Source organism: Salmo salar, chromosome ssa20 (assembly GCF_905237065.1).
Source record: "Salmo salar chromosome ssa20, Ssal_v3.1, whole genome shotgun sequence".
NCBI lineage: Eukaryota > Metazoa > Chordata > Actinopteri > Salmoniformes > Salmonidae > Salmo > Salmo salar.
Genome location: NC_059461.1, coordinates 35,249,824 through 35,269,096, shown reverse-complemented (window position 1 = coordinate 35,269,096; position 19,273 = coordinate 35,249,824). Strand labels below are relative to the sequence as shown.

Sequence of the window (19,273 nt, the reverse complement as noted above, 5' to 3'; positions counted from 1 at the left end):
AAATAGATGGCATCATAAGGAACGAAAATTATGTGGATATATTGAAGCAACATCTCCAGACATCAGTCAGGAAGTTAAAGCTTGGTTGCAAATGTGTCTTCCAAATGGACAATGACCCCAAGCATACTTCCAAAGTTGTGGCAAAATGGCTTAAGTTACACAAACCTGACTCAGTTACACCAGCTCTGTCAGGAGGAATGGGCCAAAATTCACCCAACTTATTGTGGGAAGCTTGTGGAAGGCTACCCGACACGTTTGACCCAAATTAAACAATTTAAAGGCAATGCTATCAAATACTAATTGAGTGTATGTAAACTTCTGACCCACTGGGCATGTGATGAAAGAAATAAAAGCTAAAATAAATAATTCTCTCTACTATTATTCTGACATTTCACATTCTTACAATAAAGTGATCCTAACTGACCAACGACAGTGAACTTTTACTAGGATTACATTTCAGGAATTGTGATAAACTGAGTTTAAATGTATTTGGCTAAGGTGTATGTAAACTTCCGACTTCAACTGTATCTCCTGTGAGAAACACCCTACACTCTTCGAATAGTTTTTTACTAAAAGGGTTCTTGGTGGAGGGATAGTGTTCTACCAATAACTGTTTTCATCTGAAGAAACTTTTTGGAAGACAACGGTTCATTGTAAGGCAAAGGGTTCTACCTAGAACCTTTAACATCCTAACAGTTTTTGGCAGAAAGGGTTCTTTGATTATTCTTTGGAAGGCAAGAAGAATTCTTTGGTTGGCAAGTAGGGTTCGATAGAACACTTCTGAAACCGAAAATGCTTATTTTGGAACGTTTTTCTTTCTTTTAAATAGTGCCTGAGCATTAGTGTTTACCTCTGTGTTTAAACTTTAACATCAGGAGTTTGAGTAATCTGACCAGTTTAAAAATGTGAGAATGTTGTAAACTACCTATATGGGAATATTTGTGCATGTATCTGGTATTCCCTTAATGATTTTACATATACAGAACTGACATAGTTGATATCTGTGCCATCAATTCTGTCTTTCAAATTAGTATTTTCTGAGATTTTATTGAGCAGAGAGCACAAGAATAGTATGCGTGAAACAACAGTATATTGTATGGTAGACAGCAAATTGGCCAGTTTTACCTAGTGTTGATATTGCAGTGTAACATTTCTAGTGTTCATTCAGGAGTTAAATTAACACTCAGTGGTGTAAAATAACCCCAGTGTTGGTGTTAATAGCCAGAGTTGAGTGTCATTTTTCTTTGTGTCGAGTAAAACACTATTGTCATAAATAGTTTAATTGTGAATGCTAATAAGGCTGATGGAAGCATTCATAGACACCACAATCATAGAAGGTTCTAGGAAGAACCCTTCAAAGATAAAAGGGTTCTTAGTAGAATCGTTCATAGAGGGTTCTAGGAAGAAGGGTTCTAGAACTGTTCATAGAGGATTCTACTAAGTAAAGGGTTCAAGGTAAGACCTTCTACGTAGCATCAAAAAGGGTTCCCCTATTGGGACAAACCAGAGAACCCTAGGGTAATAGCACCCTTTTTTCTAAGAGTGTAGATTCCCAGTCTGGTATGAAGTGTGTGCAATCAGAAGTCTGTGACTCTGCTGTGTGGGCAGGACCAGGGTGCCAGTATTCCTGCTTCAGATAGTCTTGTAGAGGGGATTTCAAGCATGAGACAGTTCATAGTTTCATTTTAGTTTATAGAGGACTGACAACAAAATCATTTCAAAATGAAGAAGTAGCATTGGTTTGAATGAAACATATTGGGAACAGACTAGTCTAGACTAACCCTATTTCACAAAAAATTTGATTCTTACCCTTTGTGTACATGTCTGCTTGTGCCAGATTTGTGGCAACGTTTTTTCTGGATTTGATACATAGCCTACTTAGTCATAACTGTGCAATTGATATGTTTAACTAATACATCATGTTTGTCAAAGCTAGAAAATTTGTATTTTGTTCTAGCAAGAGAAGGAATGGCCTCCTAAGAAACTTTTAAAGTGCTTTACATTTTCCAGATTGACTGACCTTCATGTCTTAAAGTAATGATGGACTGTCGTTTCTCTTTGCTTATTTGAGCTGTTCTTGCCATAATATGGGCTTGGTCTTTTACCAAATAGGACTATCTTCTGTATACCACAACTACCTTGTCACAACATAACTGTTTATCTGAAACGCATTAAGAAGGAAAGATATTCCACAAATTAACTTTTAACAAGGCACACCTGTTAATTGAAATGCCAGAAATGCCATTGAAATTCCAGGTGACTACCTCATGAAGCTGGTTGAGAGAATGCCAAGCGTGTGCAAAGCTGTCATCAAGGCAAAGGGTGGCTACTTTGAAGAATCTCACATATAAAATATATTTTGATTTGTTTAACACTTTTACTACATTATTCCATATGTGTAATTGCATGGTTTTGATGTCTTCACTATTATTCTACAATCTAGAAAATACTAAAAGTTAAGAAAAACCCTTGAATGAGTAGGTGTGTCCAAACTTTTGACTGGTACTGTATATCCTCCTAATATTGTACAATCTGTGTTCATTGGCCTGGGCTATTGTTTGTTCGAATTGAAGACCAGATTGATATCACTTTGTCAGTCAGAGTAGCCACTCATTTCGATCATTGGTGTGGTATTCAAAAAGATTAAAGGGCAGATTTTTTCCAGACCCTGCTAAACATTATTTTATCTATGTCTTGAAATCCTGAAATCGCCTCAACTCAACTGTAGCCTATGCCACTTGGCAAACATTATGGCTTTATTATAACATTTTTTTTTCTTCAACAGTAAATGTACCAAGCATCGGATTGCATCTTAGTGGAAGGATTTGACTACAGAAAATGATAGTGTGCAGGGAAGAGGGGTGGGGGGCTATAAAAAACAAAGCCCCATGCCTATGATTTCTGAATCTGGCTCTGACCATAAGAGACCCCATGCAAGAGTTTTGGTTATCGGAAACAGTCTGATTGACTGTCTCATAGATTTAACTGCTGCTATGAATCTACTACCCTCCCACCAAATAACAGACAAGCCTGCCCACTAGGCACACACAGGGGCGGAAATCCCGGGGGGGATGGGGGGGACACGACCCACCCATCCTGGGAAAAATATGATTTGTCCCCCCCAATATATCACTGAAACATAACTATGTAATTTAAATAATATTAATAATACGCAATGAAAGCAATTGTGCTGATTATAGACACTTAATAGCGCATTTTTAAGTTTCAAAAGATTGCGACCCCCCCCGCCCTTTGCCTCACAGTGGTTTGATCCACTGCCAGTTCCTTAGCTTGCTACGTAACAGCCGTGAGGTTCATCCAGTCAATCGCGCACACACACACTAGCTGAATATGCAGAGCTAGCGCGCAAATATTAACTATTAAGCTAGCTAGTACCTATTCCATTTATGTGGCGTCGTCAAAGATGGAATCAGCATGCAGATGATGTAAGTTAGTGCTTCAAAGTCCCTGTGATAAGGTTAGCGATAAACTGAAGTCCAAACTGAACAGAACTACACTCTCTTCTACCATTGTCTTAAATATATTTAATGGTCTCGTTGCAAAAGCTAAATTGTCACAAGGGAACTTTTATTTATTTATTTTATTTCACCTTTATTTAACCCGGGTAGCAAAGATTATAGCAAACACCACTGAAACTGAATTGGTGCTCGCTAGCTTTGCAAATTCAGCAATTGTTGGAAGCCAGCCAATATGAAACAAACTATTAAAATTACAAAAGGTTGCAGCATATGTTGTGTAAATGGTGAACTCATACAGCTGTCAACTCTTGTCATTTTAATCCGTTTCACATTTGCTAGCTACCTTTTAGATCGAAGCCCATATAGAATGATTGAAGATGATAGAAGCCCATCTCCTACTGTAAATAACCTACACACTGTGTGTGTAGCCAGTCAGGTAGAAAAATGGCAGAAAAATAAAAGACGGACATCAGAGTATTTTTCAATACACCAAAACGCATAGTAAGAACCCTAGTAGCCTAATATCTCAAAGACTAGTTGATAAAATGTTCATAAGAAAGAAATGAAATTCTAATGGAAATGTTTCACAATGATGTCATTAGGCAGAGCAGGCAACAGATGGCACACAGACAGCAGAGTTGGGGACAGATATGCAGGGACAGACTGGCAGAGACAGGGAGTCTCAGGTAAGTTTGTTGAGTCTTTGTTTGGCAACATTATGAAAGGTCCTCCATTTTTTTGACTTGTAAAATAGGAACATAATTGGAAAATGCCATGGATACCCCCACTCTCAACTTAAACTGGTGACTGAACTAAGATTTGTTAAAGGCAATGGTATTGCTGTTGTGATTAGTTGTGTAGTTTTGGGTACCGGTAGTTAGGAGTACGGCAAACACCTTGTTTCTTTGGTTCCTCAATATACATTTACCATATTACAATGTAGGCTATGTGTTTCAGCACTACTTTTGGTGTCCCCCTCAGGAATTGCTCTTGAGAAAATGTCATGTAATTGTCCCCTCCAAAGTGGATATCAGATTTTCGCCCCTGGGCACACACTGGTTTAATCAAGGTTGTTTCCACGTGATTTCAATGAAATTACATTGAACCAACAGTTGAATTGATGTCTGTGCACAGTGGGTGTGTTCCCAACCATGAAGGAGGAGAAAATAAGTATTTGTATAACTAAATTCATAGCCTACTTTCAGTTGGATTGAAATTGCTGGAGAGGACTGCCGATATTTCAAATAGCCAACACTTGGTTAGATGCTGACTGAGAACACTTCCCGTTGAACATTTGATTTGATTAAATATGAAGCCTATGGCTGACATGAATTGTACTTTTGATCAACATGGGGACCCAAATGGAGATAGATTACTGCTCCAGGTGCTGTGGGATGATCTGCGATCGCGACGGGAGTTCCTCACGTCACCTTATCTGCCCGCATGCTTTGCTTTCCTCATCCACATTCTCCTCTGCTCACCTTTTCTGGTATTTGAAGCGTTGGGATGTTTGTGGCCACGGATACATTTCTACAGGATCTCTAGGAACGCTGAACCGTTGGGGTTGTGTTTGCAGCGATGGGTTGACTGTTTTTGGAGGATTTTTATCAAATACCTGACAACTATTCTCCCGGCCAGCGCGCTTTACCAACGCGTTCGGAATCCAATATTTCCAGAACTTGCGCCATCCTGGAGAGTGCTCATAGCGGAGGTTATCGTGTGCCTACTTCTATTCGATGCGCTGTTCTTCATCTGGCATTATTCCATGCATCGGTAAGCTTTTTGTTTTTATGAGGCACTTTGATGTGTAGTGATTCACTTCAGGTTGTGCATAATATGGCGGCATATTTCATATCATCTGACAAAATGACCCCGCTACCAACATACATTTTTCCCATAGGGGATTTTATAAACACTTCATTTAAGGTCTGTGTTTGGTGTAGGTTTTACCCAGGCGTGACGAGTTGTATAACTGTGTAAGTCTCTCTAGGACATGGTGACTTATCAATATATATATTGCCTGTATTTACCCCCCAAAAATGAAACGCAAATTAGCGGCTAATGTGGCTATCATAATGAACCACAAATGCCATGATTACATTTACATTTAAGTCATTTAGCAGACGCTCTTATCCAGAGCGACTTACAAATTGGTGCATTCACCTTATGATATCCAGTGGAACAACCACTTTACAATAGGCCATGGAAGACCTGGGACATTTTCAACTTCCAAGAATTGTGTACAGATCCTTGCGACATGGGATGTGGGATGATGATCTGGATGAGACTGCAACCAATAGGTGGCAGTAAAATACCAAAATATGTACACATTTCATCCAACTATACTGAACAACAATATAAATGCAACAAGTAAAGTGTTGGTCCCATGTTTCATGAGCTGAAATAAAATATCCCAGAAATGTTCCATACACACACAAAGCTTATTTCTCTCAAATGTTGTGCACAAATTTGTTTACATCCCTGTTACTAAGCATTTCTCCTTTGCCAAGATATTCCATCCACCTGACAGGTGTAACATATCATGAAGCTGATTAAACAGCATGATTATTACACAGGTGCACCTTGTGCTGGGGACGATAAAAGGCCACTCTAAAATGTGCAGTTTTGTCACACAACACTATGCCACAGATGTCTCAAGTTTTGAGGGAGTGTGCAATTGGCATGCTGACTGCAGGAATGTCCACTAAAGCCAGCCCAGGACCTCCACATCCGGCTTTTTCACCTGCGGGATCGTTTGAGACAAGCGACCCGGACAGCTGGTGAAACTGTGGGTTTGCACAACCGAAGAATTTCTGCACAAACTGTCAGAAACCGACTCGGGGAAACTCATCTGCTTGCTCGTTGTTCTCATCAGCGTCTTTACCTGACTGCAGTTCGGTGTCAGTGGGCAAATGCTCACCTTCGATGGCCTCTGGCACGCTGGAGAAATGTGCTCTTCATGGATGAATCCGGGTTTCAACTGTACCAGGCAGATGGCAGACAGTGTCTATGGTGTCGTGTGGGCGAGCGGTTTGCGGAGGTCAACGTTGTGAACAGAGTGCCCCATGGTGGGGTTATGGTATGGGAAGGCATAAACTACGGACAAAGAACACAATAGCATTTTATCGATGGCAATTTGAATGCAAACCTGAGGCCTATTGTCATGCCATTCATCTGCGGCAATCAGCTCATGTTTCAGCATGATAATGCACATCCCATGTCGCAAGGATCTGTACACAATTCTTGGAAGTTGAAAATGTCCCAGGTCTTCCATGGCCTGCATACTCACCAGAAACGTAACCCATTGAGCATGTTTGGGATGCTCTGGATTGACGTGTACGACAGGTTGTTCCCGATCAAAAAAAGCTTCACTTCTCCTGGAGTTGCCTTGCCATGAATGTCATGTCGACCGTACTCCTGTTCTTTCTGAAGCCGCATTGTGACTCTGGCAGCAGTTCCTCTGTGATGTTGTTCACCAGCCAGTGTTGCATCACCTTGGCCAGGACCTTGCTGGCAACAGCCAGAAGGGATATCCCCCGGCTGTTGCGCAGATGGACTTGTCACCCTTGTTCTTATTGATCATGACAATGTTTGCATCCTGCCACTGTTGAGGGACGATCTCCCAGTCCCAAACCTCAGTGATGTACTGGTGGAGCGTTCTGGTGCAGAAATAACCTCCCTTCTTAAGTAGCTCTGCCGGGATGCTGTCAGCGCCAGGAGCCTTGTTGTTCTTGAGAGAACAGATAGCTGATAACACCTCTTGGAAGGTTGGCAAATGGTTGAGGTCTTAAATGGGTGGACGAACAGGCAGTTCTTCCAGGAGTGGTCTCTAGGAGAATGCTGATTGAGTAGTGCTTCAAAGTGGTCAGCCCACTTCATCAGGATCTGGTTTTAGTCCTTCAAGAGAGTCAGACCATCAGCTGTTTTCATGGGGGTGATGGAGCGACATAGATAGCTTTAGTTGAGTTGTAGAAATTGTGCATATCGTTTTTGTCGGCATAAATTAGGACCTATTCTCACCTGGAGATTAACCAGTATCATACGGTGATTTGTCCAGCATTCTGCACCTCTCATGGCAGGTGTCAGCAGGATGTCATTAGTATCAGAACGTCTCACTATGACGTAGTCAATCAGGTGCCAGTGTTTGGAGTGTGGGTGCATCCATGATGTTGGATATTTGTTCTTCTGCTGGAACAAGGTGTTAGTGACAATGAGATCATGCACGGCACATAGAGTTAGCAGTCTCATGCCGTTCTCATTGACCTGGCCAACACCACGCCTACCCAGCACTCCATATTTTGTTGTTCTGGCCCACCCTTGCATTGAGGCCACCCAGCAGAAAGATCTTGTCATTCATGGGGATGCTGTGAATTGCCTCATCTAGTGACTGGTAGAAGCAGTCCTTTCTGTCATTTTCAGATGGTAGCGTTGGTGCGTATCCACTGAGACAAGTAGCATATCGCATCTTGGCTGGGGGGATAAGGAGAGACATGAGTCTTTCACTTATGCTGACAGGTGTTTCAGTGAGGCTGGGTAGAAGGCTGTTCTCAATTGCCAGTCCCACACCGTGCTGATGTTGTCCACCCGGAGGGTAACCTTTCCAGAAGGAACCTGAGTGAGACCAGGAACCTGGTCTCACTCAGGGAAGCAATGTCAATGTTGTAGCGCCTTAGTTCTGCAGCAATCAAAGCTGTTCTCCGATGGAGTCTATCGCTATTATTGTCAGTGTCCAAAAGAGTTCTGATGTTCCATGTCGCCAATCTCAGGGGAATTATTTTCTTTAGCATTTTTCAATAGGTACAGTAGCCTATCCAGGATGGAGTGAGTGGACAATTTTTAGGCCACCTTTTCTAGGCCTCTCCCCAGCTGGGGTGAGCAGTGTAGCTCCTAAATAGGGCTAATCAGTCACACAGTGGTCTGACGAGAGCAGCTTCCACTCAAGTCCCAGCTGCTGGCGACCATAGTAGCCCTGTGCCACTGGCGTGCAGGGGTATGATTAAGGGCTCCCGGTGCATTCACTCCTGCCCCCATCACCAGACACCCCAAGGCCGCCAGACTTTAGTCCGGTTTCTGGTTGATGGCTTCACCAAGGTCAGAAGTCGATACCTGCGCAAAGGAAGTTATTTAAAGTGCCGCTGAGGGTGTGCAATCCCCAACAGCACTACTTCACTGTAGGAAGGTGAAAGTCCAGTGACAAGGGGGAAATCCAGGACGACCAGTATTTTCCACAGCTGCAGGAGGCTGCCGGAACTCCAGTCTGTCGGCGTCCGCCTACCGCATGCCGCCAGCACGCTTCTTTTCTCTCAGGGTGTGATCCCCTAGCCTTTGTTGTACCAGATTAACCCACAAGGCAGTAGGACAGTGGTTGATTGCTGCCAGGACGTGTCCACACAGAGGTGGGCCTGTACAGATGCATCTCTGGGGCCCACTGCTGCTCCCAGGTCCCCTGCCGGTTAGCCTGGAGTTTCAAGACAACCAGTTAACGTGTGCCACCGTGAGGAGGCCTGACAGGAGTGTTGGTCATGGAGAGGCTTTGTACCGGCAAGGGGAGACTTGTGCATGAAGATGCTGCCCAATTCACCACAAGGGCTTGCCGGCGGCAGCGAGCTGTAAGCGAGAGTATGCAAACATGTGGTAAGCGGGCATGCCACTAAACTCTACCTAGGCACTACTGCACTAGACGTGTCACATGCACCCTGCGTTTGCCCGTCGCGCACACACACACACACACACACACACGATAATATTATTGTGAAATATTATTACACACACATATACAGCACCAGTCAAAAGTTTGGATACACCTACTCGTCCAAGTGTTTTTCTTTATTTTTTGTAACTATTTTCTACATTGTAGAATAATAGTGAATACATCAAAACTATGAAATAACACATAATAGTAACCAAAAAAGTGTTAAACAAATCAAAATATATTTTATATTTGAGATTCTTCAAAGTAGCCAACCTTTGCCTGGATGACAGCTTTGCACACTCTTGGCATTCTCTCAACCAGCTTCATGAAGTAGTCATCTGGAATGCATTTCAATTAACAGGTGTGCCTTGTTAAGTTAATTATTTGGTAAAAGACCAACTGGCAACATAATTATTTCATAGTTTTCATAGTTTTGATGTCTTCACTGTTATTATACAATGTAAAAATAAAGAAACACTTGAATGAGTAGGTGTGTCCAAACTTTTGACTGGTACTGTATAATAAATAATGTTCTAACAAAATGTCCATATCAACAATCAAAATTATTGAAAATGCAGTTCAAAATGTCAATAGTGTCTCAAATGAAATTCTAGCTAGATAAATAAAATACTTCAAAGTTATATGCTCTACATGTATTTTCATTCAACAGTAGCCTAACCCACAAATTGCAAGGAAAATGTGTTTTGGCCTACCTTTCCTAGTAAATTAAGTCTATTCCTCTGTCTTTTAGGGTGAACCTCTCAGTGACAGCGTTGTACGGCCAAGGATAACAAAATTATCAAACCTGGCTTTCATTGAAACACTATTGTCCAAAGTGTTGTAAAACATTCCTCTGATCTCTGATCGGCTGTCTTACGTAGAATTATGTAGACACGCCCAAATGTGCAGAGTTTACCGCAGACTTACCCACAAATGTTTAGGCAATACGCATGCACAACATATAAAATAGTCTCAATGCAACAAATGAAGATAGGCAAAGCAGTGATTCTTTTGCTTACCCTGTCCTCCCCATGGAAATAATAATGTCGCTAAAGGAGATGGCTGCCGTTTTACGATCCCGTAGCCAATTGTGCGATTGTGTAGGTTTTTTTTGCGTTATTTGTAACTTATTTTGTACATAATGGTTCTGCCACTGTGTCTTATGACCGAAAATAGCTTCTTGATATCAGGGCAGCGATTACTCAGCCCGTACTGGAGGAATTCTTCTTCAACAAGTCGGACGGGAAGGATTTACTTTGGACGCCCAACAGGGCCCTCATCCCCGTCATTCGCAGGAGGAAAAGACGGAGATATCGTGGACGACTGTCCGAGTGCCTTGTAAGGATCCGTCGCCGAGAGGGTAATCTACCTTTACCATCAGTCCTATTAGCCAACGTACAATCAATCGATAATAAAATAGATAAACTACGAGAACGTATATCCTATCAACGGTACATTAAAAACTGTATCTTAAAACTTTAATATCTGAACGACGACATGATTAACATACAGCTGGCGGGTTCTATGCTTTTTCGGCAAGATAGAACAGCATCCTATGTATATTTGTAAACAACAGCTGGTGCGTGATCTAAGGAAGTCTCAAGGTTTTGCTCGCCTGAGGTGGAGTATCTCATGATAAGCTGTAGACCACACTATTTACCAAGAGAGTTTACATCTATATTTTTCGTAGCTGTCTATATACCACCGCAGACCGATGCTGGGACTAAAACCCACTCAATGAGCTGTATATGGCCATAAGCAAACAGGAAAACGCTCATCCAGAAGCGGTGCTCCTAGTAGCCGGGGACTTTAATGCAGGGAAACTCAAATACGTTATACCTAATCTCTACCAGCATGTTAAATGTGCAACCAGAGGGAAAGAAACTCTAGACCACATTTACTCCACACACAGAGATGCGTACAAAACTCTCCCTCACCCAACATTTGGCAAATCTGACCATAATTCTATCCTCTTGATTCCTGCTTACAAGCAAATACTAAAGAAGGAAGCAACAGTGTCTCGTCAGATGAAGCAGATGCTAAGCTACAGAGCTGTTTTGCTAGCACAGACTGGAATATGTTCTGGGATTCCTCCGATAGCATTGGGAGTACACCACATCAGTCACTGGCTTCATCAATAAGTGCATCGATGACATCATCCCCACAGTGACCGTACGTACATACCACAACCAGAAACAATGGATTACAGGCAACATCCACAGTGAGCTAAAGGGTAGAGCTGCCACTTTCAAGGAGCAGGACTCTAACCCGGAAGCTTATAAGAAATATCGCTATACTCTCCGACGAACCATCAAACAGGCAAACAGGACTAAGATTGAATCGTACTACACCGGCTCCGACGCTCGTCGGATGTGGCAGGGCTTGCAAACTATTACAGACTACAAAGGGAAGCACAGCCGCCTGCTGCCCAGTGACACAAACCTACCAGATGAGCTAAATTACTTCTATGCTTGCTTCGAGGCAAGTAACACTGAAACATGCATGAGAGCACCAGCTATTCCGGACGACTGTGTGATCACGCACTCCGTAGCCGATGTGTGTAAGACATTTAAACAGGTCAACATTCACAAGGCCGTAGGGCCAGACGGATTACCAGGATGTATACTCCAAGCATGCACTGACCAACTGTTAAGTGGCTTCACTGAAATTTTCAACCAGTCCCTGACTGAGTCTGTAATACCAACTGTTTCAAGCAGAACACCATAGTTCCTGTGCCCAAGAACACTAAGGTAACCTGCCTAAATGACTACCGACCCATAGCCATGTAGTGCTTTGAAAGGCTGGTCATGGCTCACATCAATACCATTATCCCAGAAACCCTAGACCCATTCCAATTTGCATACCGCCCAAACAGCTATTCATTGAATGCTATTCATTGACTACAGCTCAGCGTTCAACACCATAGTGCCCTCAAAGCTCATCACTAAGCTAAGGACCCTGGGACTAAACACCTCCCTCTGCAACTGGATCCCGGACTTCCTGATGGACCGCCCCCAGGTGGTATTTTTTTTTAATTACATTTTTTATTTCACCTTTATTTAACCAGGTAGGCCAGTTGAGAACAAGTTCTCATTTACAACTGCGACCTGGCCAAGATAAAGCAAAACAGTGAGACAAAAACAACAACACATCTGCCACGCTGATCCTCAACACGGGGGCCCCTCAGGGGTGCATGCTCAGTTCCCTCCTGTACTCCCTGTTCACTCATAACTGCATGGCCAGGTACGACTCCAACACCATCATCAAGTTTGCCAATGACACAACAATGGTAGGCCTGATCACTGACAACAATGAGACAGCCTATAAGGAGGAGGTCAGAGACCTGGCCATGTGGTGTCAGGACAACAATCTCTCCCTCAACGTGATCAAAACAAAGGAGATGATTGTGAACTACAGGAAAAGGAGGACCGAGTACGCCCCCATTCTCATCGATGGGGCTGTAGTGAAGCAGGTTGAGAGCTTCAAGTTCCTTGGTGTCCACATCGCCATCAAACTATCATGGTCCTAACACACTAAGACAGTCACAAAGAGGGCACGACAAAGCCTATTCCCCCCCAGGAGACTGAAAAGATTTGGCATGGGTCTTCAGATCCTCAAAAGGTTCTACAGCTGCACCATCGAGAGCATCCTGACTATACCTCTATACCAGGCGGTGTCAGAGGAAGGCCCTAAAAATTGTCAAAGACTCCAGCCATCCTAGTCATAGACTGTTCTCTCTGTTACCGCACGGAAAGCGGTACCGTAGCGCCATGTCTAGGTCCAAGACGCTTCTTAACAGCTTCTACCCCCAAGCCATAACTCCTGAACAGCTAATCAAATGGCTACCCAGGCCCATCTTTTACACTGCTGCTACTCTCTGTTTATAATCTATGCATAGTCACTTTAACTCTACCTACATGCACATATTACCTCAATTACCTCGACTAACCGGTGCCCCCACACATTGACTCTGTACCGGTACACCCTGTATATGGCCTCGCTACTGTTTAATTTACTGCTGCTCTTTAATTATTTGTTACTTTTATTTTCTATTTTCTACTTATCTTTTTTTTGTCTTAACTTCATAAAGCGTTGTTGGTTAAGGGCTTGTAAGTAAGCATTTCACTTTAAGGTCTACACCTGTTGTATTCGGTGCATGTGACAAATAACATGTGATTTGAACAGTGACTGGAGTCAGGAAGGAAGGCATGAATACCCTGGCTCCTTCCTGAGGTTTTGATGCAGTTTTAGCAACTCTTGAGATTGAGCATAAAAACAACTAAAATCATTGAGAAAAAACATTAGATAACAAAAAAGAATAATTTATATAATTGTGTTTTTTTTATTTGGCTTTTCATAGCAGCTTTTTTTCTTAGATTATCACAGGGTAAGCACTGCCTACCCTGACTGCACGTCACTGCTTCTCAGGGCCTTCCTGTATGTAAGCATATCATGGCATCTGCCAAGAGTGTGCTCACCCTGTAACTGCAGGGGTCACTGGTTCAATCACCAGAGCATTTCACAAGCGTTTCGCTAAACTGGCAATAACATCTGCTAACCATGTGTATGTGACCAATAAAATGTGATTTGATTTGAGGTGTCACTGGTTCAATCACTAAAGCCTACTCCTCTTAATTCACCACACACCTATGTTTTTGATAATTTAATTGTAACCCAGACAACAAAGTTATAGACCAACACAATACAGTGCATACACATCAAAGTTCTGTCTCTATGGTCCCCAGGGTTCCTTGGCTGTATCGGATGGTCCATCAGGCTCACCACCAGAACCGGATTACCTTTGCCCTGATTGCCCAGGATGCCAGCCCGGCTGAGCTCCTCTCCCTGCAGGTGCTGGCCCTGACCAGTGCCTGGGTGGTGGGCTGCCACCCTTTGAGCGAGGCCCTGTTCCACCTGCTCAACACCTGGCTGGCCGTAGAGGACCACTGTGGTTATGACCTGCCCTGGGCCCTCCATAGACTGCTGCCCTGTTTCGGAGGGGCCCCCTTCCACCAGGCACACCACCACGTCTACAGGGGGAACTACGCCCCCTACTTCAGGCACTGGGACTGGCTTTGTGGGACCTACCTGAGGGTAAGGGAGGAGGCTGGAAGGAAACATGGAGGGAGGACAATGAGGAGGAGGAGGAGGAGGAGAAAAAGCCTGGTATCTGACGGTGTATGTGCGGGGCATGCGTGTGTTAAAATTTATGCAAGCAATGAAGCAATCAAATAACTGACAGGTCAGTTTTCACTCTCAAAATTACTTTTTTTTATACAACAAGCAATTTTGTTGTTTTTCTAAGTACAACAAAGCTTAAATCACATCAGGAGACCACTTTTGAGGTGTGGGGAAGAAAATAAAACTATATATTTTGCAGGTTTTAGTTCCCCTTTTAATTTCAATTGAGCACATCAAGAGACTGGTTTTTGGCTGGCAGTGTTTCTGTACTGCATGTGCAATAGCAGAGTTTGCAAAACAAAATACCACCCGATTTGATACAATTCATTCTACCAGGTAAGCCTACTTTGCAGTTAACATTTAATTTGGAAAGTTTACTGGAAGGCCTTTAGAAATTACTGTTTCGGCAATGTTAACTGACTTGCCTAGTTAAAGTTTAAATGTAAAAAAATATATTAAAAAAATTAACTGGCTGCACAAAGTGGTAGACACAGGCATTCCCATGCCATTGCATCTTCAGAAAGTTGCAATAAATACAAATCACAGATGCATTCTTTAATATTCTTTACATGTAGGCTTTGGATTGAACAAATCTGTGCTTGCTTTTTCCTCTAGGGCACTTAAATTTTCTTTTTAAATGTAACATTTATTTAACTAGGCACGTCTGTTAAGAACAAATTCTTATTTACAATGACGGCCAAACCCGGACGACGCTGGGCCAGTTGTGTGCCGCCCTATGGGACTCCCAATCCCCTGGCCAGTTGTGATACAGCCTGGATACAACTTGGTAACAACAGCCACACAGTGAAGCCTCATCTAGCTCTCTCAGTCTCACGTCAGAATTAGACGTTCATCCATGTTTCTCAAACATAACAGTTTGAAGTTGTTGCAAATTTCAAAGTGTTTAAGGTTAAGTTTATGCATTAACTCCGAAATCTTAAAGTTAGGCCTTAACTCGGTGGTTAAGGTTTGGGATAGGCATAAAACAAAAATCTCAAAAACAACTTTCTGTTGCTGGATTCGAAATTGCAGAATCAGAGACAGAATCAGATGCTTGTCGTGGAAATAAGTCACTCTGGGTTCATTCTTTTGTTATCTGCACGTGGGTGATGTCTTCACCCCTCCCTGGCTTAGTTTCCCAGATGCAAGGATGATTTAGAGACAATGAAGAATTATTCTAAACTCCTGGTTACACCAACCACATATTTTGTATGTAATGCAGTCTTTAACTAATTTGTCAGCTCAAGCCGTCTCTGGTGACCATATGCCCAGATTAGCTGCAGGGAATTAGTGGAGACCATAAAAACACAGACACTAACAGGACAGAAATATCCTCCTATTTGTTAAGTATTAATTGCTAACTATTAACATCAAACAAATCAGCTAAACATGCAATTTTTCTATCACAGGCTTTTGAGACAATAATAAGAATAATGCATTTTATTTGGAAGATGCCTTTCAGGACACCTTACAAAAAATCTAGTGCTGTACATAAAATCAATTCCATTCATGAATTCAAATGAATTTGAATTATGCTTCATTATTTACAGCTTATCAATTTCAAAATAATGGACGGGTTCTGGCACGTGCCACTTCACACTGATACCATGTGCAGGAAACGGTAGCTTATCACTGTCGGCTAGGCTACACTGTGTAGGCTACTCAGCGTTAGCTAGCTAGTTAGCCAAGACTTGGCTAGCAAAAACAAGTAAAATGGCCAAACAAAGCTCACTGTTAAACTTGTTCAAGAGACCTTGTATAAAAGAGGATGTTGGACCATTTGCCAAGTTGTTTGATATCATAGATTTTGCCATGAATGGCCTCCAATAAAATGTGTGTGTGTGTGTGTGTGTGTTTTGTAAATTCCGGGTGCTTATGTGTTGATTCATATGGGACTTAGGTATGGCAGCGAACTCAATATGTGATGAGCATAGATGTAAAGAGACAATGCTGGTCCTTTGGCTAAATTGGCATGTTTGTAATAGACTGTTAATAGCTTGTTATAATCACTCTTATAGTCAGGCTATTTATTCTACTGTCACTACTAGCCCAGCTAGCACATAACGTTCTGATAACCATATGTTTCTTAGAGCTTCGTAAGAGCGTTTTTTTCCTCTGATTATTTTCAGGGGTGAAAGTAAGGCGCTATGGTCCGGTGCCAAATATATAGTGTGGGTACACTGTACCGGTAACACATGAGCCTATCAAAAATAATTAAAACAAAATGTCAAGAAAACTGTAGGCTATTACACCACTTTTTATCATTACTGCATGTTAGAGGCATGAAAAATGAGCGAGTGGTGCTGTAGAAAAAAACTGTTAAGCATTCACCCAGGGTTTATTCAATAGTGACCTGCGCAGGGGAGACCTTTTCTGGATGCAGCCAGCATTGGACTCTTAGACATGATACATTTGTGATATTTAAGCATATTACCCAGCATCCTTTTCTGCATTTGAAGTTTTGAATTATAATACGTTGTTCCTCATATTTAGCTTATTCAAATGTTTTGATGTTCATTTTCCAACTGAATAATGTTGTACTTTTAATTATACGTTACACATTTGTCAAGGTGTGTGCGTACTGGTAGCGAAGTCAGGTGCAGGAGAGCTGTCACGTCCTGACCAGTAAAAGGGGTTATTTGTCATTGTAGTTTGGTCAGGGGGTGTTTGTTTTGTGTGTTTTGGTGTTTTTGGTTTAGGTTCTGTTTTCTATTTCTATGTTTAAATCTAGTTTTCTATTTCTATGTTGGGTTTTTGGTAGGATCTCCAGTTAGAGGCAGCTGTTTGTCGTTGTCTCTAATTGGAGGCCATATTTAGTTGAATTTTGTTTCACTTGTATTTTGTGGGTGGTTATTTCCTGTATAGTCTGTGCACCTTATGGGACTGTTTCGTCGTTTGTTTCTTTTGTTTAAGTGTTATTTCCAATTAATTAAGAAGATGAGCACTTTACCCACTGCGCCTTGGTCCAATCCTTACGACGCCTATGACAAGAGCAAAGATTTGTGAACAGGCGCACACTTTGAGGCAAAAGTCACAAGAATTATGTTTAACAATAAACATCTTCGTGAAAAAACAAACCAGTCTGGAGCGTCAACAACACACACGTATCACAAACAATCTTACACAAAGACATGAGGGGAAACAGAGGAATAAATACATGTAGTGTGATTGGGGAATGAAAACCAGGTGTGCAGGGAACAAGACAAAACAAATGGATACATGAAAAATGGAGCGGCGATGGCTAGAAAGCCGGTGACGTGGACCGCCAAACGCCGCCCGAACAAGGAGAAGAGCCGACTTCGGCGGAAGTCGTGACAACATTACACATTTTTTGTATGTTAATGTTTTACTGTAATGTGAACAACTGGTCACAGTTGTCAAAAGTGTTACTTGTAAATGGCAACTCCAGCCACAACTATTTGTAAATAACTGTTGTAACATTGGCTGAGAAGATGCTTTGGTCAATCAAGGTAACCTTTTCATGGCTAATTACAATAGTCAATGTGGTTAATGATTAGGTCTATTTGTAAAAGTATGCTTGGAAGATATTATAAATACACTTTATTTGTAAAGAAAATACAAATGACCATCATCCTCTAGTGGCCTCATGGGTGGAATGTTATTCATATTTTTCATATTTTTCTTTTTTTTCCATTTTTTTTCCCGGTGTTTCTATTTAAAACGGTTCTGTTATATTTCAATCTGCTGTGATGCTGTGATGTAAATAAAGTGTAATATTGGGATGCAACCTCAAAATGTAATACATTTAACGCTATATCTGACATGGTGCAGGTTTATTAAGCCCATACCCATGTGTGTGAGGTGTATACTTTTGTTTCAAAGTAGATTTGTGTAATACTACCAAGAAACACTCTTTGTGACCTTGATTTAGCCAACTGCAGTAAAAGGTTATTAATTGATCATGCTAGTATACTAATAATACAATGAGTTTGATTGGCAGTGATGTAAAGTACTTAAGTAAAAATACTTAAAAGTACTATGTAAGTCGCTTTTGGGGGTATATGTACTTTCCTAAACTATTTATATTTTTAACAACTTTTACTCCACTACATTCCTAAAGAAAATATGTACTTTTTACTCCCATACATTTCCCATGTGGCTCAGTTGGTAGAGCATGGTGTTTGCAACGCCAGCATGGCGTGTGCAACGCCAGGGTTGTGGGTTCGATTCCCACAGGGGGCCAGTACAAAAAAGTATGAAATGTATGTATTCACTACTGTAAGTCGCTCTGGATAAGAGTGTCTGCTAAATTACTAAAAATGTAAATCAAAAAGTACTTGTTCAAAGAATCAGGAAGGACAGAATTGTGGTCCAATTCACACACCTATCAATATCACGCATTGTCATCCCCACTGCCTTTGATCTGGCTGAGTCACTAAACACAAATACTGAGTTTGTAAATAATGTTGGAGTGTGCCCCTGTCTGTACATTAAAAAAAACACAACATCGTGCTGTTTGGTTTGCTTAATATAAGGAATTTGATGTATAGCATTTACTTGTACTTTTTATACTTTTACTCAAGTATGACAATTTAGTACTTTTTCCAGCACTGTACTTAATTACATTTAAAACTAGATAGTTTTAGACTTTTACTCAAGTAATATTTTACTTGTTGACTTTTACTTGAGTAAAAGTAAAGATGCCTTAATAGAAAATGACTCAAGTATGACAATTTAGTACTTTTTCCACCACTGTTGATTGGTCAACTACATATAAATATTTTTTTACACTAAATAAGAATTGTAGTAAATACATAAATACTAATACGTTGAGAAATATACATCAAATGTACTTAAGGTTTATTCAAAGTACAGTGCATTCCAAAAGTATTCAGACCCCTTCCCCTTTTCCACATTTTGTTAACAAAAAGTACATTTCACTCTACTTGAACTCAATCAC

The 19,273-nt window shown here is 41.5% G+C and overlaps 1 protein-coding gene across 1 annotated transcript; it reads left to right on the top strand.

Annotated features, from left to right (window-relative positions):
* The first annotated feature begins 4,670 nt into the window (after positions 1–4,670).
* LOC106580502 (cholesterol 25-hydroxylase-like protein) lies at positions 4,671–18,822 on the top strand. Its single transcript, XM_014161649.2, has 2 exons — positions 4,671–5,252; positions 13,917–18,822. The coding sequence occupies exons 1-2, from the start codon at positions 4,789–4,791 to the stop codon at positions 14,404–14,406; spliced, it is 954 nt and encodes a 317-aa protein (XP_014017124.2). The 5' UTR covers positions 4,671–4,788; the 3' UTR covers positions 14,407–18,822.
* The last annotated feature ends 451 nt before the right edge of the window (positions 18,823–19,273 follow it).

Bases quoted from the DNA above. Each gene is read 5' to 3' on its own strand.
- LOC106580502 (XM_014161649.2), top strand. From the start codon at position 4,789: ATGAAGCCTATGGCTGACATGAATTGTACTTTTGATCAACATGGGGAC. The intron at 5,253-13,916 runs GTAAGCTTTTTG...TATGGTCCCCAG, and splicing joins TGGCATTATTCCATGCATCG to GGTTCCTTGGCTGTATCGGA.